The 27,972-nt window shown below is 35.5% G+C and overlaps 1 protein-coding gene across 15 annotated transcripts in view; it reads left to right on the top strand.

The window, feature by feature from the left end:
* gria1a (glutamate receptor, ionotropic, AMPA 1a) overlaps positions 1 to 27,972 on the top strand; it is a 382,253-nt gene that overhangs the window by 237,588 nt on the left and 116,693 nt on the right. For 9 of the 15 annotated variants that reach the window (XR_015506945.1, XR_015506946.1, XR_015506943.1 and 6 more), the window contains exons 1-2: positions 1,446 to 1,731; positions 1,888 to 2,022. The exons of 5 other annotated variants lie outside the window; for them this stretch is intronic. Coding sequence is in view for 4 of the 10 variants with exons in the window: in XM_087280926.1 (XP_087137052.1) it covers positions 1,650 to 1,731; positions 1,888 to 2,022 (217 nt within the window). In the remaining 6 variants the exon portion in view is untranslated. 15 annotated transcript variants of the gene reach the window in all.

The following is a 27,972-nucleotide window of genomic DNA, read 5'->3' as shown; positions in this document are numbered from 1 at the left end:
AACTGGACCACCACCAGTAGCTGCAAAGACAACACAGGACGATATTACTTGAAATGAAAGGAAATGATTAAAACTTAAAATGTATGTAGTGGACTCACATGTTAGGCTGACTATGTACATGTAACAGCTTGGTTAATTGAAACAGCATATTTTCTCAAGGAGTGAACCTGTACTGGTCTCACGGTTCGGTTATGATTATGCCATTGATTTGGTTCAATTTGATATAACGTTAGAAGTGCTAAAAGCTTTTAATGTTAACCTTATGCAAGGACATGTAAATGTACGATCGGCGGATTGGTGAGTAATGAAAGCGAAATGGCGAAATCAATCAATAGCGAAAATGAAGTGATTTGACGAAGCTGTTCAACTTTAAGCTGTTAGGTGAACACGGACAGATAAATGAACAAACCTGTGAGACATAAACAATGTCGGAAGTCCAAACTTCCGCACCGTGACCGAAACTTCCGCAACTTTACCTGAGTACTGCGAAACCGATTGCTTAGATGGGCTTATATGGCTTGCTTGGTTTTTAGAGGCTGACAAGAGTCAGTTAGTCTTCCTGGTAGAACTATAGCTAAAGCTTTCATTTCTGAGCAGGTTTAGAAGAATGAGTAAATGATAGCAAAATTTCATTTTGGGTGAACTAAGGCATGCCGATCAGGAGGATTTTGGGTTAAACTTTATTTTAGGACATGATTATGCAGATAATGTTGATAAAGGTAAATACATCCACGTGTGTTTAGACAATATGGTGAACTGAAAGCCTGCATGAATCCTTTATTTCCATATGAGGGAACTGGGCAGCAACCGTCTTTGGTTGTAAGCGCAGCAGATGGTCTCCCTGTCGACGCCGGCCAGTAAAGTTTATGTACCATATTCTAAAACAGCGGTTCTCAAACAAGAGGCACTGGCAAACTTCCAAAAAAGACTTTGAGTTTTTTATAAAAATATTCTACCTAAATTAATTTGGTAAAACTGTTATAAATATGTCCAACTGTTTAATTAGCATCCGATTTAGTCTCAGTTTGTCCCCTCATCAATTGTTTTCTGTGAAGATCATACAGTCCTTGAAACTGCTGGAAACAGGAAATTAATCACAGTTAAAATATGTAATGACTTCTAATTTCATTTTTTTTAAACATGAAAACAAATGTATTACCATACAAAGGAAAAAAAGCAGAGTTAATAACCGAATTCCACGAATAATGTTATTGACAAGCACGGAGTCGCATAATGTATGCCCTCGTGTGTGTTTACTCGTCATTCGCCATCAGTTCTTAATTAGAGCGCGTACAATTTAATCACTAATTGTAAAGTAGATAAGAAAGTCCGCACACCGTGTTGCGCTGGAGTGGAGTGCAGGTTTTGGAGACCCTCTCTCTCCCTCTATCTCTCTCTCACCCCCGCGCGCGCTCGCGGCGTTCAGAGGAAATGCTGCTCGTGCTAAAGGAACGACTGAGCGCAACACACAAGGACGCGGCGCGAGCGCGAGAGAAGACAGCACGCGCAAAGAGGTGCACCTGTAATCCACGCTGCTCACTCGCCGATGTGTGGATAGTGTGAGAGCATCCAGAAGAGATATTCAACACCACGCGCATACCCATGCTTGGGATTTGGCTTTCTTTATCTTCGCTAATGCAAAAGGAAATATGCAGCGAAGCCTCACACTGCTCTGCACCAGTTTTCTGGGATTGTGCTTCGGTTCCAGTTTCCCAAGTAATATCAACATAGGTGAGTGAATGACAAAAGTGAGGGATAGAGTGGAGAAAGGCGCGCGATTAAAAAATGGAGATACCTCGTATGTATAGTGTTATTTAATGTACTTGTTGTACAAGAAAGCTGCTTGAGTAGTTTTAACGTTATTCTGTGATTTTCCTTTCTCCCCAGGAGGGTTATTCCCAACCGAATCACACGAATATGAAGTGTTTCGTTTTGCGCTCTCGCATCACCAGGATATCCCTAAACTGGTACCTCAAGTGGATATGGTCAAATTGGGCAATAGCTTCTCCATGACTTATGCGTGTGAGTACAACCCGTTTTTACAGTGTGGAGAAAATGTGTGAAGCGAATATCAAGCCACGGTAGCTGCTCTTCGTATCTGTTGCTTTGATGGCAGAATGATAAAATGAAAGAAGCCTGGATTGTGAAAGTTTTTGTCTCCCTGTTGCGCATACTCACGGAGATCAAGTCGATTGTATTTGTGCTGAATACAATATTTATCTTGCATCAATTGGTTCTTTTTAACGCAATAGTGATAAATGCGTTTCAAATGAAAAAAAGTGCATAGGTTCAGATGCAAATATGTGCGTTACCCGAAATGCGCGCTGGGATTGGGATCATGCCGTTGGGAAATAATCTAATTACCAAGTTAAACACATTTTTAACGTCCGCTTTTCCTTCACCATTTCGTTTCAGTCCTGTGCTTGCAATGAATCTCTATTATGCGTCATGATGGACGCGCACGCTTCGTCGCCGATACATCATTAAATCGTTTCATAATGCTTAAAAAATTGATCGAGATTAATTAATATTGATATTTTCTGTCCGTTATTATGGGTCACAGGTCATATTATGATTTAGTAGTCAATAAGATATTTGTATTTCTAATCTCAAAGCGCACAACATGCAGCAGCTTCCTTTAAACAGAATAGAGGATCAGAGCACTAGAAAACAAGGGTTAATAGCCAATGAACTGATTAATCAATGCATTTCAAGCTCTTTAGACTCATGTTGATCTCTAACAGCAGCAATAAATAATGAGGTTATGGAGAATGGATTGAAAGTGTTAGTCTCACTCACTCTCTCACTCTCTCTCTTTCTCTTTCTCTCTCTCTCTCTTTCTATCTCAATGATTCCCAAAAGAAGTACAATTTTGAACTTACAGAAGGTATTATTTTTTTTTATAACGAAAGCACTGTTAGTTATGTCTATATATAGCAAATTTTCATTTGTGCACCTGGAAAAACAACATAAACCGTGTTTATAGAGGTAGACTTAAATCATTGATCATTTGAAAGCAAATCTTAAGTTTCATAATATTACTGAGTATAATTAGTGTCTGAAATAAAAAGCACATACCTTGTTTAGTGCTACTGAGGTGATTCTTTGCTCTGTACTAAAGACCAAAAAACGCTTTGGAAGCACTCTATTTGACTCTTTCTCAGATTGTATTTCGCTCTAAATCATCAAAGGATAAAATCAAGTTTAGATAATGGAGTTTTTGAGAATATGATGCAAACTAGACACTTGAATATGAAAATCAGAGAGCAGATGTCTTTCAGCTCTGTGGCATGTTTTAAATATTCTTTGTTCTGTTATACTACAGAGAGCACATCAAAGACATGAACATTAAATCTACGCATTCGTCTCCCCCAGGCTACCAATATTTCATTTCTTGATGTGAGTTTGAGCTACACGTAGGTCCTCCCACCTCATCCTCCTTTCATGCGATCAGACCAATGATCCATCAGCAACTCATGCTTTTTTCCCCCCTCTGTTTTGAGCAAAAGCAGTCAGATGGAATGAAAACAATTGTGTAATGGCCTTATTAACAGATATTAAGATGCCGATTGTGAGGGTCCCCGAACAATATAATTAAGCTCCATCCGCTGATTCTCTCAAAGCTGAATGGGAGTGGGAAGACAAATCCATCCCTCGGGAATTTCATGGCGTTCGCTCAGGTGTAAAACTCAACACGCTCATTAGTCTATGATATTCCAGTACTTCTTCCTCACCATCTTTTCCTTTTTTCCCCCCTGAAGATAAGACATTTGTTATTCAGTGACCCGTTATAAAGCTCAGTCATATTTAAATGTGGCAGCAGTTTAATCGAAAGCCTTCTACAGTAGTATCACTCTGCAGCCCCTTTCCTGATCTGTTTGATGGTGAATAGTGAAGGCCCTGACTCTGTGTAATGCTGAATGGTCTCTTGTGCCAGAAACTGAATGTGTGTCCGGAGGCGCCTGAGGAAAGTTGCCCACAGCTGCTCCCCCTCTGTGTGGGCTCAATCTTTAGAGCAAACCATCCCCGTCAGCACCTGCCGGGCTGGACCAGAGGGGGTTGAGTACACAGAAAAAAGGGCAGGATTGTTCTGGGCCAAAGGTTGATTAAATAAGAAGTGGCTTGACACCTATAAAAGCTACTTTTATTGATAATATATAAGCAAAACAAGAGGATAACAAGACCTTATTGGTATTTTAATGGCTAATGTTACAATAAATGTACATTTTACAATAAGTTTAGGATATCAACTCTTGATATCTTAAAGGGATTTAAGGGATTTACAGTTAAGGGATTTTAACTGTAACAGTTCTGGCTTGTCCATGACACAATCCCATTCATATTTAATAGAGAGTTGATTAATGGGTGATTAATATCGGTGCAAGTGGATGTAGGCACATCGAGCAATGCAAGTCATGTCACAAAAGCTGAGAAAGTTTAACTTTATGCAACTTTTGTGTGAGTTGAAGTGCAAAATGTGTCAAATGGACATGACATGAGAAGTTACAGAGGGATTTTGCTGTTCCATATAATATAGTTTTAACCCCAAACATTGATTTACAGTTATATGAATGTATGAAAAAAAAAACTATCTGCAGTCACAGTGTGTTTGATACATTACATGCATTTAAAGATCTTTTTGTTGTCAAAAAGTAGGTTGAAATGTCTGCAGTTCACTCTTAAATATGCTTCAAAATCAAACAAAAAGTGCTCAGAGGTAACTTATGGCCCATTTCCACTGAATAGTATAGTACCTCTTCTAGTACAGGTCATCTTTATCAGATTTGTGTTTCCACTGGCAAAAGGGTACCAATGGCGTGATGTATGGCAGAAAGTTTCAGTCGACGTCATTCTCGCTCAAGGAAATGTCAAAGTAAAGCTGTACAGGTCGTTTACAAATCATATGAGAAGCACTTCTCACAAAACAAATGCTTTATACACATAAATACTTGTGTATTAATGTTCATTACTACCCTTTCTATGAACAAGCTTTGACTATAACTGCAGATCAATGATAGTGCGAAATAGGCTACTGTAACGTCTAAAATTATATAAAATAAATAAATAAATGCAACATATATGAACACGTAACGACCCTTAAAGTCTCCGATATGCTACCGATTATAGAAAAACTACCCAGTGCATACATTTAGTCCTTATTTGGGTTCAAAAACAACACAAAACACAGTCAGTGCAAACCCTTTATCTATATCTTTAATCTTCTCCAGCACTTGTGAGTTCTTGTTCAAAAAGTAATCCCGTCATTTCGAGATCATAATAGTCCAAAAGGTGAGAATAGTTAAACATGGCAGTTTGTTCATGTTTTAGGTTACTGAAAGAATCATTTGCTCCTTTGTTTTTCCAGCTTCTCTATTGTTTTTTTGTGCTTCACTTTCGTGTTGGTCTGTTTTTGAAAGGATGGCATGTCAGAAGTGCTTCAATAATTATGTGCACGTTATTATCATCAGCTCAAGAAGTTAGTTATTTTAAATATAGACATGCGGCAAGCTCTCTGGAGAAACTAAAACTGCTCGCATTTTAAAACGGGCTCGTAAAACAACAACAGGACATGGCAGGTTTTTTTCTTCTTGGCTTTGTCGCTGTTCATCAAGATGACGACAAGGTTTGTTTAAGCTCTGGTCAACCATGGCTTGTTATTATATGTATATATTAGAACAGTGCAACGTCTCGGCTATGTTTTTAAAAATGGCGGTTCCTTTTTTTTATTCTCCAGCTTGTCCATGAGCAAGTGATGTATCTCTGTAAACAAATAGCGTTCAGTTGCGTGTCTAACTCTAATTCTCCTTTGACAGTGGAAACGGTCATAAAAGCATACCGTACCTTGACCGTACATTACGGTTATTAAATAATATGTTGGTGCTCTTTAGGTAAGGGATTCATCTGAATAAACAGCAATAATCAATCCAAGGCACTCTGAAAAATGTGGAAAATATTTTAAAAATCTCTATTGACATAGCTTTAAAACTGTACGCTTTTAAAGGAATTGCCAAGTCAATAAAGGATTTTTAAGATTTTTCCACATTTTTCGACTGCCCTGGAATGACTTTTGCTGTTTATGGTGAGATTTTTTTGAACAGTATGGTTAAAGATCAAAGGTTTTGTTCGTCTTAAGGAAACATGAGAGATTTCTGCTTCTTTATTAAAACTGAGTTCACTTCAAGGTTTTGATCCTAAAAAAATTCAGTAAAGCAATATAAAAGTAATCTACATGACTCCAGTGGGTTAAAATACATACTGTGCCTCAATATATAGCTTCATGAAATTGGAATTACTGTGGATTACTGTTTTTAAGCTTAGTTGATTTTTTTTTCTTGTAATATGTTATTTTTGTTTCAAAAATGCATAAAAGTCTAATAGTTTTGGAATAACACAAGGGCGAGTAAATGATGACAACATTTTTTTTTACGTGCTAAATAATTGTCGTTTCTACTCAGCATCAAATGCAACTTGAGGATTAAAATGATCTTTTGTGGTTTTACGTTAAGCATGTTGTGTGGGCATGTGTGAGGTTAATTATAATATGGAAATACAGCAGTTGTTGACTGTAATAACAAGACCATGTTTGATTTAATTGCTGCCGTCGTGTGTGTTTTTACCTGCTGGATGGTCCACGATAACTTTTATTACATTAAGCTGAAGTAAATTTAGATATCCTGTGTACTGTATAGAGTGAATAATAATTAAATCCCCCCCTGGTAAACAAGTAATTAAAACAGATGACTCATAAATTGATAAACAGGACAAGCAGACAGTATTCTTTTTCATTCCCTCTCCCGCTGCTCAAGAATAGACACTTTTTCGCTTTCAATTTCAGCACAATGTGTCAGTACAAAGGTGGAATGCAAATTATTCGATGACCCCCAGCCGTCTCGCTGACATTTGAAGTCCTCACAGTTAATGGTAGATTCCTTTATTTGATCCGTGAGCAGAATTAGAGCTGATCAATAGCCGGACCCCATGCAAAGACTCCACGATCAATAAGAGATGCTCACCGATTCCTGCATGCAAAGACTCGAGAGCCCACTTAAAGATCGGTGGGAGAGTGCGCTTTCAAAGACCTCCAAGAAAGAAAGCCTCCAGGCCGGTGGAATATTAGCACGCTTCTTGACAGAGAACTGAATGGAGCGTATTTACTGTTGCTATAATTTGATCTGCACTGAGAAAAGTCTCATAATGCTCTAAATGAAACATCTGTTGAAGAGCAGTATGTGGCGTGCATTTCCTTTTATTAGGTGTTTCACAATATGTACTTTACACCTTCGCATCTGATGTGATTGCTCTTGGGAGACGGCTGTAAACATGCATCAGAGTCTCTCAGAAAGCAGCAGCGGGTTCTGTCATAAGCCTGAAATGTCTTTCAGAGCCTCGCACTGAGAAGAAAATAATAACCCTCTGCAGCAAGTCTTTCCGCGTGTCATACATGCGCAGAGAAATGCGTACAGGCAGCACGGTAGTGAATTTCTAGGATTTTGTGTGTGTGTTGGAGGAATTGGCTCCGGGTTGTTGTGTTATTGTGTAACAGGAGAGGGAATGGGGGGGAAGGGATCGCCCTCAGTCACAGCAGAGGAACAGGATCTCCAAATACACCACACTATGATTTGGATAGGATTCACTGTTTAATTAAATTACCAAAGAGGTCCAGAGAGGTTGAAAATCTAACAGTATGAGCATTATGCTGGGGTCTGCCACATTTAGAGCCTCTGCACACCTGTGACCGCACATCAGTCAAAGGCTGTATTACAGGTTGTGCTGTTGCTTGGCAACCGTAAACAACCAATAGTTAACTGCTAAATGACTCCCATTATTATTAAGGTGCAGAATCTTTAGTGGTTCACACATTTGTGCTGTCATAGGGCACTGGAAGAATGTAAATGCACCTTGTCAGATTTTGTAGTAGCCTATATGTATCTACTGCTGTCATTCCTAAAGGAGATTTATACTTTTATTCATTAAGGAAGCAGTAAATTGAGGTGATATTAAAGGCAACCGAAAATATTTTTATTAACAAAATTGATTTTTACATTGATGCATAATGAATTATGAAAATATTACTGTGTAACACTGCTGAACACTTTTACAATTTACGTAAAATAGGAAATTACTGTACTGAATTAAGTAGCAATATAATTAAAAAATATCTACTGTTTATGTATATGCAAGTATACCTGACAAAAAGCTTGTCGTCGATCCCAGTTGTAAGAGCAACAAATAATAACTTAACCTCTAGTTGATTGTTTGGAAAAGTGGCAGAAGGTAGATTTTCTGATGAATCATCTGTTGAATTACATCCCAATCATCACAAATACTGCAGAAGACCTATTGGAACCTGCACGGACCCAAGATTCTCACAGAAATCAGTCAAATTTGAAGAAGGAAAAATCATGTTTTGGGGTTACATTTAGTATGGGGGCATGCAAAAGATCTGCAGAGTGGATGGCAACATCAACAGCCTGAGATATTAAGACATTTGTGCTGCCCATTACATCACAAACCACAGGAGAGGAAAAAATCTTTAGCAGGATAGTACTGCTTTTCACACTTTAGCCTCCACATCAACGTTTCTGAAAGCAAAGAAGGTCAAGGTGCTCCAGGATTGGCCAGCCCAGTCACCAGACATGAACATTATTGAGCATGTCTGAGGTCAGATGGAGGAGGAGGCATTAAAGATGAATCCAAAGAATCTTAATGAACTCAGGGAGTCCTGCAAGAACACTTTGCCATTCCAGATGACTTTATTAAGTTATTTGAGTCATTGCAGAGATGTTTGGATGCAGTCGTCTAAGCTCATGGGAGTCATACACAATAATAATTCTTTTTCCACTGCACCATGACATTATATTCTATACTGAAAAGTATTTATGTTAAGTAATAAGACTTTTGTCTAAGCAAAGTCAGATCTTACTGTTCTAATTAAAACATTAAAGATCAAGGCATAATCATATTTTATTTTGCTAAAATAAGAGTAAAATAGAGGCCTTGGCCATTTATATTAGCCATTTCTGATACCAAATATACTATATCCAAGTCAGGTTATTATTTGCTGTTCCTATAACTTGGACAGACAAGACTTGGATAGACTGTTCCTTTAACTTGGAGCGACAAGTCTTTTGTCAGGTAGTATATTAAACAAAAATTTTTGTTTGGGGTATAATTAATACTTTATTTAAAATTAAGCAGCATATTTAATTAGTTTGAATTTTTTCAAATAAATTGTATTCTTTTAAACTTTTAATTTGTCAATAAATGTATACACATCTACAAAAAAATGTTTGTTGGCACGATTACTTTCACTATTTATAAGGATTTTAATGAATAATAATTACATTTATTTAATAAATAAGCAATAAATTATAGTATTTTTATTTTAGAAAAATGCTATCTTTAACTTTCAATTTATCTAAAAATATAGCAAAATATTACATGGCAAAATTATGTTGACCATTGTTTGTAATAATAAGGGATATTTTTAAGCGTTTTAGAATCAACTGTAAAAGATCAAGTTTTTTAAATATTCAAATTATATTTTACAATATTACTGTTTTGATGTATTTTTAGATAAGACTTTCATTAGCAATAAAAATCATACCAACCTCAAACCCCTTAATGGTATTATTCATTCATTGATTTTCTTTTCGGCTTAGTCCCTTTATTAATCTGGGCTCGAAATGAACCGCCAACTTATCCAGCATATGTTTTATGCAGTGGATGCCCTTCAAGCTGCAACCCACCTCTGGGAAACATCCATACACACTTATTCACACTCATACACTACAGACAATGTAGCTTACCCAAGTCACCTATTCCGCACGTCTTTGGACTGTGGGGGAAGCCCCGGAGTAAACCCACGTGAACCCAGGGCGAACATGCTAACTCCACACAGAAGTGCCAACTGACCCAGCAGGGGTTCGAATCAGCGACCTTTTTGCTGTAAGGTGACAGCACTACCCACTGCACCACTGCGTCGCCTAACGGTAATATATTGTAATTTAATTGTTTATGTTAAGATGTGGAACTGAAATTCAAACTGTAAATTGTTGTCTTTGCCCTCTAAAATAAGATGAAAACCAGCACCAGCCTTTCACAGTATCCCACGGAGCACAGTATCCCATCAGCTGGGATGAAATTCAGTGTGATTTCCGACTTTATATGCGCATTCACAACAATAACAGGGAGGTGATTGGGTCCGCTGTGTGCTGGATTTGTATACAGTGGCTTTGTTTCTCGGTTTTAGCTGTTGGTTTTTGTAAGAGCTGTAAGAAAGCATTTGGCGAGGGATGTACTTCTCCTCAATGAGGCAAAGAGAGGAGCTGTCATGTTCAGTCGGAGAGACGAACAGAGACTCCCTTGTCTCGCACAGTCCTTTACATTAATGAGAGACAAAGAGAGCATCACGTCTGCTCCCATCTGTCTTCTCTTGCTCAAAAACATGACAACTGTTACTGTGCTGCTGTTTCTCGTAGAAAACTAGAACAAAGAACGCAAAGGAGGTAAGTCTTTTGATTTTTATGCTGGAAATGACAAGCCCAACAATCAGTAAAAGTGACTGAAGTTGAAACTTACTATCTTGCCTTGACATGTTGTTATCTGGTGCAAGAGAGACACCGCTGTCCCCATACCATCATTTTAAATAGTGGAAGCAGTCCAATTATGCTTCATTAGAAGGATGTCCCATATAGCTAGAGCTTCCTGCCTTAATGAGGACACATGCGTCTGTCTTGGCTGACATCACCATAGAGAATTTGAGAGGGGTTTTTAATTTTAATCCCTGTAGGCCTTCGCGCTTGTGGAAATGTAATCATGGACTGTATTATCATGTTAAAGAAATGTTTTATGATCTGGCTCAGGCAGGGTTGGGAATCGAGACATACCACACAAAAAATAAGCATTCGTTCATTCATTAAACAGAACTTTTTTGTTAATTATATTAAGCACATCAACAATACAAAAATAAATAAAAACATTTTTGGTTATGTCAAGTGGCAACCTCTCTGTCGTTCCTTATGAAGCTACTATGGAAGTGATTGAAAAGGCAATTTATGAGTCTATTCAATAGACCAGGACCAATTCATTAGGACCTGAACACCATGTGATAATTACAGGCAGGTGTGTTTGATATGGGTTGCAACTGAAATCTGCAGGAAGGTGGCTCTCCAGGAACAGGGTTGGCCACCCCTGCCATAGACTTTCTATGTTAAAAAAATGCACAACTTTACTACAGAAAAAATGTTTACAGTCTGGTATAAATAATGGATATAGTGTATATAGATATACTACTCTTCATGAAAACTGTGATGTTGTGAATTTTTTTAATGACTTACTTTATATGAAGCCCTAAAATTCTGCATAATTGAGGATGTGGTCACTAGAGTTTGAGATTGAGATTGTGTATGACTCCCATGAGCATAGACGACTGCATCCATACATATCTACAATGACTCAAATAACTTAATAAAGTCATCTGGAATGACAAAGAAAGCGCTTTTGCAGGACTCTCAGAGTTCATCAGGGTTCTTTGGATTCATTTTCAATGTCTCCTCCTTCATCTTGCCCCAGACATGCTCAATAATGTCTGGTGACTGGGCTGGCCAGTCCTGGAGCACCTTGGCCTTCTTTGTTTTCAGGAACGTTGATGTGGAGGCTGATTAATAAGCAGGAGCGCTATCCTGCTAAAGAATTTGCCCTCTCCTGTGGTTTGTAATGCAATGGGCAGCACAAATGTCTTGATACCTCAGGCTGTTGATGTTGCCATCCACTTTGCAGATCTCTCACACACACCCATACTAAATGTAACCCCAAACCATGATTTTTCCTACACCAAACTTGACTGATTTCTGTGAGAATCTGAAGTCCATGTGGATTCCAATAGTTCTTCTGCAGTATTTGTGAAGATTGGGATGCAGTTCAACAGATGATTGATCCGAAAAATCGACCCTCCGCAACTTTTCCAAACGATCAACTAGAAGTCAAGATATCATTTATTGCTCTTACAACTTGGACTAACGACAAGACTTTTGTCGGGTAGTGTACAGTCAAGCCCAAAATTGTTCCAACTAGTCTATTATTATAATCAGTTATTATAATTGACCTTTGCAGGGAGTTTGATTGACAGGCATTTTGAACTAGCATATAATTTTTAATAATATGGTTCTCTTTTTTTTTTTTTCTTGGCTAAAAAGCCAAACTAGACAGTGGCGTTAGTAGGTTAACGTTGTTGGGTTTAAACTTGAAATATTGTAAAAAGGTGCTCCTGTGGGAAAATGCATGTCTACTTTTGACATACAAGTCAGTTTCAGAAAGATTGTGAAGGAGACTGAGATAGCACTGACATAAACATAATGTACACTGCATATACAGTACTGTATTTACCAGGGGATTCCCAACTTTTTACCCCACAACCCCTAAAATAATAATGCCAGTGACTCGTGACCCCTAAATTCCTCAGAGGTAGTTATAAATATACAAATGTTGAGCACACAATAGCCCTATATAAACATAAGCATATTGACAAAACAACAAAAATGTGCAACAACCATATCATTTTTATATTCATTTATTAATTTGTATAATTTAATATTAACCTCAACTAAAAATCAAAAAAGGGGGGGGGGGTAATAATTCTGACTTCAGCTGTATATTATCAATTGTATTAATATTTCACTGAATTTATTTTGCTAAAATATTAACCTTTAAAAGCATTATTAAAATCTTCCCCTCCTCACATATTTAAGTAATGTATAATAATAATAATAATTAATATCAACATCATTGTTTGTAACATGTCAGTCCAGATCTGGATTAACCTGCATCAAAACCCTTTGATAGTGTTTCCAGTACTTCTGTTCAGAGCTCCTGCTACTCAATTTACTTGAGCTGAATTGTGAGCTCACTGTCAGAGTTGAATTTGATGAGAGAGAAATGTCTGGTTGCCAAGAAATAATACATATACAACACTTCTTTCTATTTTTAAAGCTTCCTCACAAGTACAGAAAGAATTGTTAATGGCATCAAAACCAGACTTCCAGTCCTTATGAAGACGTGTGAGTGTATGTGTTTTGTGTGTTGGGGGAGGAGGTGGGTAAGCCTGCTATCTCATAAGTGCTGTCTTTTAAGATGCCTTGTGAATAAAGTGGACGAGGGTCTGGCTTTCACAGTGATTAGCTTAATTAGGTATTAGGGCTCCATTGTTAATTTAGTCTGGTGAAACAATGCGTAAAACAATGTGTCTTCAGCTGACATCTGCCGCTTTTTTCTTTCAATTGTTGCTTAAGCACAATACACGCTCCTGATATCTGTCCGATGACGGCGCCTGTCCTTTCTGTAATTTAGAGGACACACACTGAGTCCAGCGCCACAGGCTCACAGCACTATTAGCACTCTTTGAATGTGTGAGTGTTTTGTTCATCCCCTGCACACCAAGAGCTGAGCGTCAAGTTTTCTGGTCAGTCTGCCCTTACACTCTTTTGGCCTACTTAGTGCTCTGATCCTTGACTTGAGTTTAATATCCATCCGTACGAGGAGAAGGGATCTCAGCTGGGAGCTTATTATAGAACTCACATGCTCTGAAGGTTTGTGTGTGCGTGTGTGCATGTGTGTGTGTGTGTGTATATATACGAGTGTGTGTTTGTGTGGGTGTAAGACAGAGAGAGAGAGAGAGAGAGAGAGAGAGAGAGAGCGAGCTTGTGGAGCTTTTCAAACATTCTGTTGACTGTAAAGCTAGAAAATGTAACGCATCTAATATAGCTTTACATACAATACTGTATAGTGATATACAAAAATATTTTGTCAAATTCTATATATTTTTTCCCTATTACTTGTGTTTTTGTTCTGTCACTGTCATTCTGTTGTACTTTGTAAACATGCCTGGGACTAAAGCTCTTTGTTATTTGGATTTTGTTTCTCAATTGGCAAGTCAAAATGAATTGGCAAATGCATGGCTACTTGGAAATGTAGTTTGTTGCTGCAAAATATGCAATTTTTTATTGTTATGCTATAGAAAAATATTTGTATTACAAATTTTTTTGTTTATTGCATTACATTCTTAGCTGTTGTATATATATATATATATATATATATATATATATATATATATATATATATATATATATATATATATATATATATATATATATATATATATATATATATATATATATATATATATATATAAATATATGTGTGTGTATCAAACTGTGTGTGTACCCCAAACTTTTGACCGGTAGTATATATATATATATATATATATATATATATATATATATATATATATATATATATATATATATATATATATATACTACCGGTCAAAAGTTTGGGGTCAGTATATTATTTAAATAAATTGAAATAATGTTACCCTGCTCAGCAAGGCTGCATTTATTTAATCAGAAATACAGTACAAATTGTGAACTGTTACTGTACAAGAAATAACTGTTTAAAAGTAGTTTATAATTTAATTTAATACTTTATTCCAGTGATTATAAAAATGAATGTGAGCTTTATATTCACAAGATCTTTCAGGAATCAATCTAATATTAAATAAAATTATTATTATTATTATTATTATTATTATTATTATTATTATTATTATTATTATTATTATTATTATTATTATTAGGGGTCATAGTAATAAAAGGAACAATGCCTGGAGTAATATTTTTTTTTAATTACATGCAATAAGAAAGCAGTTATTTAAAAGTTTAATAAATATATTTAAAAAGAAAATTATATTTAATAAATTTCGCCTTCATGAACAGAATTATTTTCTTTCAAATTAAAATTTTCTTTTTCTAGCCTCACTGCTAACAACTTAGCCGTCTCCCAAAATGGTTTTATTTAAAGGACACCTATGGTGAAAAATCTACTTTTCAAGCTGTTTGGACAGACATATGTGTAGATATAGTGTAGAGATCATCATATTGGGGTGATATAAACACACCCAGTGCTTTTTTTTCCAATTTAAACAACATAAAAATGGTGGACCAATTGGGGCAGTTTTCAGACCCACCGCAACTCAATGTAGGAGTGTTGTGCCCCCGCCCACCGAATTGATTGACAGTTTCATAGTAACATGTCCCGGTAGTCACCTGTATAAGCATATTAACAAGAGAGGACGAGCGCAAAGCAAACAGGAATAAAAGGTCAGTTCAGTTTGCTAGGATCATCTATTATCATCAAATGTGATCAAGAAGAGAGAGTTTTACAAGTCAGTGCATGTGTGTAGTTACAGCGATTTACTTTAGCTTTACTGTATCACCACAGCCGCGTGTCAGAACAATTATAAAAGAGGACGCTTCAATCCCGGTTTGTGGACGTTAAATCAGGTTTATTTTGGACATTAACATAACAGATATTCCTACAGCAGTAGAGATTAACCTGTATCCTGTCACATATGCAAAAAGAGTGCAAAGCTAAATGCGCGCTCTGTCTGTCTGTTTGTCTGTCTGTCTGTGTGCATGTGTATGTCTGCTGCGTTATGTATATGTGTGTGTGTGTGTGTGTGTGTGTCTGTGTGTGTGCGCGTGTTTTTATAACGACATTGTGTGTGACTCATCGTTAAGTTGAATCAACACAACAAATGCATCAAATACTAATTGGTAAAGTTCTTACTGTAGTATTTCTCACAAACATTACGTGAGATCTGCTTCCTTTATGTCTGTCTGTTGTCTGATGCAGCCGAGGGAGAAGATTAAGGCACACTGAAAGGCATGTAGAAAGATGGGCGTGGAGGACTAGCCTTAAAGGTGCAGTACAACAAAACAGCCTACTGGTGCAAAAATGTATAAAATTGAATCTTATAAAAGGTATCATGAAAAATCTGATGGGTGTTTTGAGCTGAATCTTTACAGACATATTCTGGAGACACAAAAGACTCATATTTAATCTGAAAAAAGGGGTAACCTAGGTGCCCTTTAATTCTTCAATTTGTAATGTCACTTGGGTTGGAAAGGATAAAAAAGTGGCTAAATGTTTACGTTTATCCTAAGCGACTTATTACTGAGACTATAAAAGCACTTTAAATCACCAGAGAGCTGCAAAAAGTAGATGCCATGACAAGTCCAAGTTACTTTAACAGTTTTTTTGTTTCTTTATATATTTCAGATCTGTTTGCTTGCTTGTTCAAAGCGGCGTGATAAGTTTTGGAAAGGTTTTTATAACAATCGTATAACCAAAACTATTCTATTAAACAGTACAGCTTTTGTGAAAAGTCGTTCAAGTAATCAATTCGACATTGATTCTGAGATATTAAAAATCCTTCGCAATTATTTTTTTAGCTTAGTTTGTAGCAGTTTGTTGGCGCTCTAGGCTAGTTTTTGAATATACACTCAAATGCTTATAAGACAGAACGCTCAGTCACATGAGTTGACTTATGTCACAAGAATAATGTAAACATGGCGGATGGATGCAGGCAAAGTACCGCTGTATGTAAATCATACAGCGCCATCTACTTTTGAAAACTAAGCACACAATCATTTTATGAAAGAATATTAATGCATAGTGTGGTAAAATTGATTTTCTTTTTTTTTTGCCACAGCTCTTTCAAACACTCCTTTGACTCCTGTCTCTTGAAGTTATCCAGCTCTGGTTGGTTTGTGTGAACACGCAGTAGTGCCACCCAGTATGTGTGCCATTGAGGTGGATTTTATCCTCCTCTATATTTATCCGATTCACACTCATGCTCAGGTTGTGCGAGTGACTCATTGTGCAGCAGCGAACTCCGATTTGGCCAGACCATTGCTTTTTGCACCTGCGGGTTAACTTCTCCACACGCTTCTGCTCCACTCACTGCTATTCCTGGCCTGCACCTCCATGTACCACTATCATTAAGAGTACTCACACACAGTCAGATGTATGGCATTTTAAAAGCAGCTAAATCTAAACCCTGACGATATACACTGAACAGACAGACTTTAATTCATAGACCTATTGTTGGAAATGTGTTTGCTGGGCTTTTAAATATGGCTGTAGGGCCACAGCAGTAACTCTTAATGTCAGCCACCAGGCAGGACAATTTAGTCGTTTTCATAAAGTGACACAAACATCACACCGAGGCTTAAACTGTCAATATTTTATTCTCTTTTATTGCCGCTGACATGATGGATAAAATGAGATGCAGTACTCTGGCTATTTGTTGTGTTTGGGTAATAGAAAAAATAACTTTTTTTTTTCACTCTGAGGTTGCCGCTGGCTTTGGCTAAATTGGTTTGTTCTCCTGTTGCAGGAGTGATAACAGCCGTTTCCGCCCTCAGAGGCCTTTGTCAGCAGACTGGTTTAGGCCACGGACTACCTTTAGCCACAGATTTCAAAGGATCGTCTTTTGCACATTCGCAGCAGAGCAGAAATGATCCTGTTGCAGTGATATAAACTTGTGTAGCATGGAAGTTGTAATAAAACCTGGGTCAAACACTTTTGTTGAACTGTATACTGTTACAAAATCGACACGTTTAAGGTCTGTTTCCTTTAAAAATCAATGACATCCACTCCCTGAATAATATACGATGTAAAGGGGTATCAGAATGTACAAAAAGCACTGCATTAAAGTACATTTTTCCATGCCATGTCTTAAAAATATGAACATTTATTATGCCTCAATATATATATATATATATATATATATATATATATATATATATATATATATATATATATATATATATATATATATATATATATATATATATATATATATATATATATATATATATATCAATATTATTATTATACCTCAATATATTTTTAATGGAAAGAACTAAAAATACTGGGGTATTAATTAAATAACTAAATGAATGCTGAAGTCTATTTAACTGGTTATATTTTATTATGTTACAACATCCATGCTGTAAAAGTAGCTGTATAAAATTAAAGTCACATTAACCATTTACCTGAAGTTTATTGGTATGGGAATAAACACTAGCTCTACATATACCTCATATACAGTATTAAAAATAATACATTTACCGTGAAGACAGAATTGACGATTGATAATTTGTATAGAATTGCAGTATGTTTTTTTTTAATGAATGATTTATTAGTGCTCATCATTTAAACATGAGTTCTCATAATCCTTCCAGTGACCCATTAATCACAAAAGACAATGCTCCATCGATCCAGTCAATACCAGATATTACCCGTTCCCACCCCATTTTCTCATTCAAATGGTGATTGACTCAGATTTACAGAAAGAAAATATGGGAGAAAAGGGATGAGAATATGTGGGGAAAGAATAATACAAATGAAATAAATGGAAGTTCACAATTGCAAAAAGGTTATGATGAAAATTTATAAATTCAAAATGTGGTGGTGATTATGATGATGATGATGATAAACACATACATAAATATTAAATTGTTTAAAAATATAATGACATTTTAAAAATGTATATATTGAAAATATTTAAATATTACAAAAATGTTTTAAATTAATTAGAATTTAATTAAATTTCTAAATAAGGGGCGATACGGTGGCTTAGTGGTTAGCACTGTCACCTGACAGCAAGAAGATCACTGGTTTTCAGCCTCGGCTGAGTCAGTTGGTATTTCTGTGTTGAGTTTGCATGTTCTCCCCATGTTGGCGTGGGTTTCCTCTGGGTGCTCCGGTTTCCCCCACAGTCCAAAGACATGCACTATAAGTGAATTGAATAAACTAAATTGTCTGTAGTGTATAAGTGTGTATGGGTGTTTCCTAGTACTGGGTTGCGGCTGGAAAGGCATCCACCTTGTAAGACATATACTGGATAAGTTGGCAGTTTATTACGCTGTGGCGATCTCTGATAAATAAAGGGATAAAGCCAAAGGAAAGAATACATGAATTAATGAATTGTGATAATGATAAAAAATAGTTAAAACTAAACAAATAATGAATTGTTAAAAAATATGTAAACATTGATTTATATAAAAATTATTTATATATTGGATTATAAAAATATTTCATTATTAAAAAACAGTAATGAGTAAATAAAATTTATAATACAACATTCTATTTTGTATTGTAATTTACAATGTCATCTTTTATTGAAATATGCAATAATAAATGTACTATATTATTTCTAATATAATTATTTTGGTTGTTAATATTAATTTAATAATACGAAATGTTTTCATGTGTTTATATTTTTAGTTTACAGCATTTAATTGATCATAAAACATTATATTATATAACAATACAATTGTAATATGCAGTTCATCCTTTTCATTTGGCTTACTCCTTTATTTATCATGGGTCGCAACAGCAGAATGATCCACCAACTTATCCAGCACACTGTATGTTTTACACAGTGGATGCTCTTCCAGCTGCAACCCAGTACTGGGAAGAATATTGCAATAATATTTGTCATTTATAATAATACTAATAATAACCTTTCCCCCACTTCCATGGTTTTTAATGCCAGCTTTCTTTACATCAATTCCTTTAAACCAAACTCTTTTATTGAATGGCTGTATCACAGCACATAAGCAAACAGTGAATGTACAGAGACGATAGGAAGCCCTCCCTGTGGCTCAGGTTGTCATACCATGCACATATATTCTTTGTAAAGGTCAAATTCCTTGGAAATAACACATTATGTATAGCTGACCTGGAACTGTCCACTTAGGGCATATAAATCCAGCAGGGCACAGAAGTGATTATTACTATACATCCTCTTGAGTGCCCATAGCCAAACGCTCCAGTGTGTTGGGTAATGGCGTGTAACACCCGTCAATGAGATTGGACAGCCTTGTGCGCGGGTGTGTGTGCCTATACTGTTTGTGTGTGTGCGTATACTGTTTGTGTGTGTGTGTGTGTGTGTGTATAAGAGCGGGAAAGCTTGTCTGTGTGTAATTAGTCTGTTTATTGTAGCGGCTTTGTAGCAAGAGAGCTGAGACCACAGCGCTATTTCAAGTGTGTGTGTGTGATGTTTGAAATGTGAGGCTTGTAGTTAGTGTTTATCTACCTTTTTTCTTATGCCCATAATGCTGCTTGTACTACAGAATAGGAGTAACTTCCAGAAAAATGTTTCAAGGCACAATCTTGTGTCATAATTCTCCTCATAGTTCACACATCAAATGTTAAAAGGAGACTTGGAAAAAATGAAACATAGTCTTCGATGTTCAGTGGTCAAATTTTCCAATATATGGTTGCCGTTCTTGGAGCATGTCAGATCTCTGAGACTTGAGGCAGTTACTGTGGAGTGAATGATTGTCAATCTTGCATTTTTGTTTTGATCTGTGCCTTCCAGATAAGTATTAGTGCTGCTGGTATAGCATATGCATACAACTTTTTCTTGACATAAAACCACAAGTTTGAAGACTGTGTCACCCCCAGCCTATGTAGTTTAATACTTTCCCTTTTCTCTCGTTTTAATTTTTTTCTTTTATTTCTTTTATATCATTGTTTATTTTACTTAATACAACATGCTGTCAACCTCAACTTTCAGTACTGACCTGTTTATATGCTCAAATAGAAAAATTAATGCACAACACATATTGTTTATGCATGTCATATACTGTGTGTTGCACAATATGAGGTTTATAGTGTGGTTTTACTTTTACTCTTTTAATCGATTTTGTACTGTTAAATTACTTTTTTTACTTTTGTTTGTTAACTGTCATACAAATCCAATAAATAGATCTTTAAAATAGGAGACTCGAATTAACTAATTATTTTCAGCACACACCAAGACCCATAGAAATTAAAACATGTTTTTCTACAGAAGATGAGCAGCTCTCATGTTGCTGCATGCAGTGCATCATATAGTGAAGGAATAGGGCTGTAATGGTACATGTATTCGTCCCAAACCATCACAGTATGATGGTCAGTGATGGAAAGAGTTTTGAAAAAGTAAAGTACCATTACTTGCCTAAAAATGTAGTGCAAAAACAGTTAAAGCATCTGTTGTAAATATTACAAGTATAAGTACAATATTAAGTACAATAAATACAATATTAAGTATAAGTAAAAAGTAGACCTTTTTAGTACTCAACAGTAGTAAGTATTATGCTGTGAAAAGCTGATGCATATACATGTACTTTTGGATGTGTGTAAACGTAACATTCTGTAGTGCATTTAGTTATTGCCCAGCAGGCACACAACGTCATAAGTCGTTAATATTCGGTTAGATTTAGGTTGTGATGTCAGGTGGCTATAATATTTATTTTGACATCCAATAACAACGCCAAGTGACATTGATGATTGGTTAATTTCAGGTTGTGTTAGAAAGTGAACAAAATCCCACGTTAGGCCAACATCTTAAAACAAAGTCATATTGACGTCAAATAATGACATATATTCGTCAGGTATGGCCACTAAAATCCAACATCTGATAGACATCATAGTAGTAGCATCCACACAACATCAAGCTATAACATCATTAGACATTGATAGTAGGTTGATTTTAGGTTTGACATTGGACATTGATGTTGGCCTGACGTTGAGTTCTGACATTAACCCGATTTTCGTTTTCATTATTGTGCCTGCTAGGTGTTTAAGGCCATTTCAGTCATCATACAGTGAACATCCGTCATCTTCTCTTCAGTGATATGCATCTGAACAGTCTCTGGGTCAATGCATGTAAAGAATCTTTTTGGCTCAACTTGCGGTCTCATTCACTTTCATTTATTTTTAGATGTTAAAACAGCTTGTTATGCTGCTGAATGTTCTTATTATATTATTCTGCTTTATCTGTGTAGTCATGAACACACTTGTTTGTAGAGCAGTAGTTTGACCGTTTTCTGCCGTTTATTATTCCTAGTCATTTCTCTTATAGGCACCTGAATCGGAAGTTTTAAAACAATCGCAAAAACGGGCGCACTTCCGCATTGTAGAAGGTCAATAACGCATCCATAAACAATGGAAATATAAGATATCGTCTCATCATGTGAGCTCGTAAGTCACTCTGTAAGTGTTTTACACACTCTACACACACATAATATTGCTGGACGGGTGGACACCGTGTTGGATTTTCAATAATTGAGGTTTCAGATTTGAAGCTTAATGAATCTTAAATTTAATACACAGTTATTGTTCTTCCGTCGCTTTAGGAGAGGGCTGAAATAAATTTTTGAACTATAAATACCTAATAATTTTTAAGGGGGTTATCATTGATCTCACTTGGGAATGTTGTGGCCAATCAAACACTGCTGGGGGCATGCATATTAATGATCTCTTGAGTGTACCATCTGAGTTGCTGTTTTGTTCCGACTGGCCTGTTTTTCAGTGGTCTTTTACACTCAGGGGATTTACTTAAGAGCGAGTTAACAATAGTATTTTAGACTCGCAGTATGCCATTTTCATGTACTGAGCTCTTATTATTCAACAATTACTATGTGTATTCAGGTTTTTATTTTATGGCCCCTTTTAAAGGTAACTTTTTAGAATTAAGACATTATTTTCTGCAGACCACTAATAACCCCGAAATCTAGACTTTTGTTTTGAAATTAGTATTTGTTTAATATTAATGATCTGTAGAGGACATAGTGTAAGAGAAAATAATTACAATCAACTTAAAAGAGCTTTAGTCACAGATCGTGATACGAATTTCATGTTAAAACACAAAGCGTAACATTGTTTTCATTACTGATAATAATGAATCTCAAAGTTAACCTCTTATTCGCTACTGCATTTATTGATTATTTGTACCACAACCTAATTATTTAAAAAGATTTGTGTCAGTTCTTTTCAATAGATGGTAAAACAAAAAGTGCAACCCATAATTTGAAACACAGTTGTCACATGCAGAAAAAAATAGGCAGATAGTGTCAAATGTGTAAGTGTGCGTGTGTGTATGTGCATTTTTACACAGAGGACTGGAGGCCAAAGGAGCGAGCCGAGCACCTCATTAAAGCAGTGGATGTGGATGGTAGAGGTGGAGCTTGCTGTCCTTTAAAATTCAGCCCGCTGCACAGTTATTAAAATAATCCATATAAAAACATGTTATTAAGCATCAGCATGCACCAAATAAAATCACAGGAAAGGGCTTCAAAAAATCCACAGGTTGTCTGTTTTTACAATTGGAGGGGTGGAAAACAGCAAAAGAGTGAGCAAGTGAAATACATTGAGAAGGAAAAGGCTATTTAGTCTGCACAGATCTCCCGAGGGAGTCGACCTGAGACTGCAGTTTAAAGCAGCTTTACTCCATACTGCTGCCTGGCCAGACGCTCACAGACATGCTGATGTTTAAATAGCTGGACTCTGGACTCACACATATTAGATGGAACTGGTGTAATTTAGGGTGAGCAAAAACAAAAAGCTTTTCAGCTGCCTGGCTACTAAGACTTGGAAATATCCAGTGAAATATTGTTTGTTTAACCCTTTCATGCATGAGTTTTAAATACTTCAGCTAACCCTCCTGCATGAGTTTTTTTTTTTTTTGTGACTTTTACTTAGAATTCATCATTTTCTAAAGATCTCATGGCGAAGCATCAAGTTAATCACATGACCCACAAACCCCAATGATGTATGTATATATTGTATTTTGTTTCATTTTGCCCTTTTCTGTAAATATTGACAAATGTTCTTATTATATTGTGAAATTTCTGATACTCCAATTTTCAAATATGTGATACAACATATATTTTGTCTTTTAAACAGATTAATCATGATCGTATTATTTGTTATATGATGGATAATGGGCCCCGTCATTGTTGCTAGAAGGGATACTGAGCTGTGAGCTGGGATCGGAAGTTAAAAAGTATTTATATTATTTATTAAATTAATAACTCATTAATTGTATTTTATTAGCTAGATGGGATACAACTGAGGATACTCACATCAAGATAGCATCATCTAAAACATTTTATTTTATTAGATTATACTATATTGAGGCGAGTACCCTCAGCGTTATCCCATCTGGACATCATCGTCTCCTTTAGTGAAGTCTAGATAGGATACAGCTGAGGATACTCACGCCAATATGACATCATATTTGTGACACTGTACAACAAATAATATTTTTACATTATCGTGAGGGTAGGGTTTAGGGTTGAGGTAGGGGTAGATGCGAATGAGATTCAATTCATGCATAATTTAATAAATAATTAATACTACTAATTAACTTCTGATTGGGCGATGCAGTGGCACAGTAGGTTATGCTGTTGCCTCACAGCAAGAAGGTCGCTGGTTTGAGCCTCGGCTGGGTTAGTTGGCGTTTCTGTGTAGACTTTGCATGTTCTCCCTGTGTATGTGTGGGTTTTCTCCGGGTGCTCCGGTTTCCCTCACAGTCCAGAGACATGCGGTACAGGTGAATTGAGTTGGCTAAATTGTCTGTAGTGTAGGAGTTTGAATGAGTCTGTGAGTGGATGTTTCCCAGAGATGGGTTGCGGCTGGAAGGACATCCGCTGCATAAAAATGTGCTGGATAAATTGGCGGTTCATTCCGCTGTGGCAACCCTGGGTTATTAAAGGGGCTGAGCCGAAGAGAAAATGAATGAATGAATGAATGAACTTCCGATCGCAGCTGTATCTCTTCTAGCAACAACCGCAGGAGAGATCTGAGCTGCTGGATTTGCATCATGTTTATTCATAGTTTTCAGCCGAAATACAAAAAAGTATACAACTGTTTATCTTGGACAGGAATAGAGGAAATATTTTAGTAATATAAACAGTGTGTATCTTATGTGAACAAAACACATTGTCCAGTCATATTGAAAAATAATTAACATTGCTGTCTTCGTAAAAATCGACCTAAAATAAATGTTATTTGTTTAAAAGCACATAAATTGTGATTTATGACTAGCTCTGTGCACCTCTTTCTGTGCTTCAGCGTGCACTTTCAGATTAGAATTTTAGTTGATGACGTGCGCTCTGAACTTTCTAATCACACCGGTGTGATTGTGCACTTTAGGGAACAGCCAAGGCTTATCACATCAGTGTGATTGTAACCGCGAAAGTGTTGGTGCAATAGTTGACCCCTCACCCCCACAATTAAATCCCTTAACGTAATTTACTTTCAAAACAGGATTTTTTTTTCTTGTAGAACCAATGTTGAGAAGATATTCCAATGTTTTTTAAACTGATCAAGAAAATGTTGCAAAAAAGTTTGTATTCACTTTTATCATTTACTAAAGCAACAATTTGTTGTTTGACTAAAATCCATTTTTCTGTAGAGTTTGATTGATTGATTGATTGATTGATTGATTGATTGATTGATTGATTGATTGATTGATTGATTGATTGATTGATTGAATATAGCTCAACTTCATTCACTGTTATGTTCATTTATCTTCATCATGATTATGTCTTTGTGCACATTTGGATAGACATAAGTGAAATACGGTGCACTCTATATTTAATCTTTCATACAGTATATTGGGATGCTCATTGTGTCATGTTTACTTGCAGAAAAAAACAAAAATCAGCTCAGCTCTTCAATAAATCATCTGTAGTTTTATTATACTATATATGTCATTGGGGTTTAGAATAACATGCAAATGAGTGATGAAATGATCTTTCTTTTCTATTTATTCTTTTGGTGAATGACTCTATTAATTAATTTATTGGCATAAGACAGTGGGTGTCAACCTCTCGACCACAAAGCTCCCAGTTGTCCTCATTATTAATATTCAAAAGCCCTAGGACTTTTGAAGTTAATTTTCTCTATTTAATTTAATAAATTGTACTGTAATTTACTAGGGAACAAATTAAGGGTTAAATGTTGTTACTAATATATTTACTGAGTTCATACATTAAGTTAAAGCAATAAAAAGTATATGTAAAATGTAAAGAAAAATTATGGTTAATAAAATATTATATTTTTTAATACCTATCAGGGAAATAATGAATACAGTAAAGAAAAGAAAAGGAAATGAGACCGTCCCCATCTATCTAGGCTGTCTATGAAAGTCTGCAGACTTTTTTGTAAGGAATAAAATTTTTGGATGTGGAAATCTAAAGGATGTGACATTTACACACACTACAAAGAGCCTCTATTCTGTTATATGACACAGGGAATGAATGCTTGTACAATGTTCAAGATAATGTAGAAAGACCTATTCTGTGTGTCAGTGTGTGTCATATAATGAGAAGGAATGGATTTATTCTAAAATCCCACATAACCCGATATTCTTCATAATCGGTCTTTCGCACTGTAACTGTAATTTTAATGATTTCATCTGTTGACATGACGTCAGTGAATTGCAGAGCTGCTAAATATATATATTTCTGATGTTCTGTTTTCTCATGACTGTCATTTCTGTTGTCCATTAATTTGAAGGAAAGAGCACATCACATATTTACATATTTATCTTAGTATTTATTGAATTTTAATCAGCATTGGTTATTATTATCAAGCGTTTATCCTTAAAACTTTTGTAACTTTCAAGCAAAAACTATCTAAAAGAACTTCTTGAGTATATAAAGGGCACTGAATCATTTTCAGTCTCTTCTTAATGTGTGCATAAGTGCAAGACCAACCAATTAATTGCTTGTTCCAATTTCACAACCACCAATCACTTAAAAAAGGGTTTCCTGAATTTGACATATAGCCCTTTCAAAAAAATACATTGAGAACTGAGAAAATAAGTAACACTTTACTTTTAAGGTTGTATTAGTTAATGTTAGTTAATGCGTTAACATGAATTAATGATGAACAACACATTCGTTAAGCATTATGTTTGAATTTGTTAACATGAATGTATGGTGAAACAATGAATTTTCAATGAATTTTCATTCAATTTTCAGCAATAGATAATCTTTGTTAATGTAAACTCACTTTAATTAACAATTAAGATGCAGTAACTAATTAAAGTACTTATGACAACTAGAAAACTATGTAATGCACAATTACATTGCAGTAACTACAAAAAAAGAATAAAAAGTTTTGTTATAATAACTACAAAATTTAGTTTGTAGAAATCAGAAAAGAAGTTATGAGGACTACTAAAAAATAAGTTGTAGTAACAGGAAAATAAATAAGTTGTGGTATCTAGAATAATTAAGTTGCAGTAATCAGAAAAAAAAGTTGCAGTAAAAGGAAGAAAATTATGTGGTAGCTAGAGTAGAACAATTAACTTGCAGTAATCAGAAAAAAATAGTTTTGAGAACTACAAAAATTAAGATGCAGTAACAGAAAAAGATAAGTTGTGATTACTAGAACAATTAAGCTGCAGTAATCAAAAAAATAAATTATGACAACTAAAAAAATAAGTTGCTGTAATGGAAATAATTATGTTGTGGTAGCTAGAATAATAAATTTGCAGTATTCAGAAAAAATAAGTTTTGAGAACTCCAAAAATTAAGTTGCAGTCACAGGAAAAAAAATTAAGTTGCAATAATCATAAAAAATAAGTTATGAGAACAGCAAAAATTAACTGGCAGTATCTGGAAATAAGTTATGAGAACTAAAAAAGTACCAATAACTAAAAAAATATTTGTTAATTATTTGTTCTTGTTTACTAATGTGTTAACTAACATTAATACAATATAATTAATACAACCTTATTGTAAAGTACCGGAAAATACATTGCCAGTTATGAATCATCTCATAATGCTTGAAACTATGACACCATGTTTTTTATAGTAAATTATTGGCCAGTCACAATTTAGCAGTACACTTTAGTGTAGCCCCTATTGTGATCGCATCAGCTTAGTGTAATCACATGTCCACAGACAAGCTGACCATAAATCCATTCACAAATACAGCAACCAATGTGTTGTCCCATAATACTTGAAATATTGTCTCCGTATTTTTCTAGTAAATTTCTGGCAATTACAATTTAACTGGATATTTTTGTGTAGTCCAAATTGTGATCGCATCAGCTTATTTTAGTCTCATGACCACAGACAAGCTGAGCATTAAATCTATTCAGATGTACAGCCACCAATATGGGGCTTTATAATACTTGAAACATTGTCTCCATATTTTTCCAGTGGCAATTACAATTTAACAGGATATTTTTGTAGCTTCTGGAGTGGTTGCATCAGCTTAGTTTAGTCTCATGACCACAGACAAGCTGAATAATACAGTACAGCCAATAATATGCCATCT

Source organism: Danio rerio, chromosome 14, assembly GCF_052040795.2.
Source record: "Danio rerio strain M-AB ecotype USA chromosome 14, GRCz13ab, whole genome shotgun sequence".
Lineage (NCBI taxonomy): Eukaryota > Metazoa > Chordata > Actinopteri > Cypriniformes > Danionidae > Danio > Danio rerio.
The sequence above is the reverse complement of the archived record's forward strand: the minus strand, read 5'-3'. Positions and strand labels throughout refer to the sequence as shown.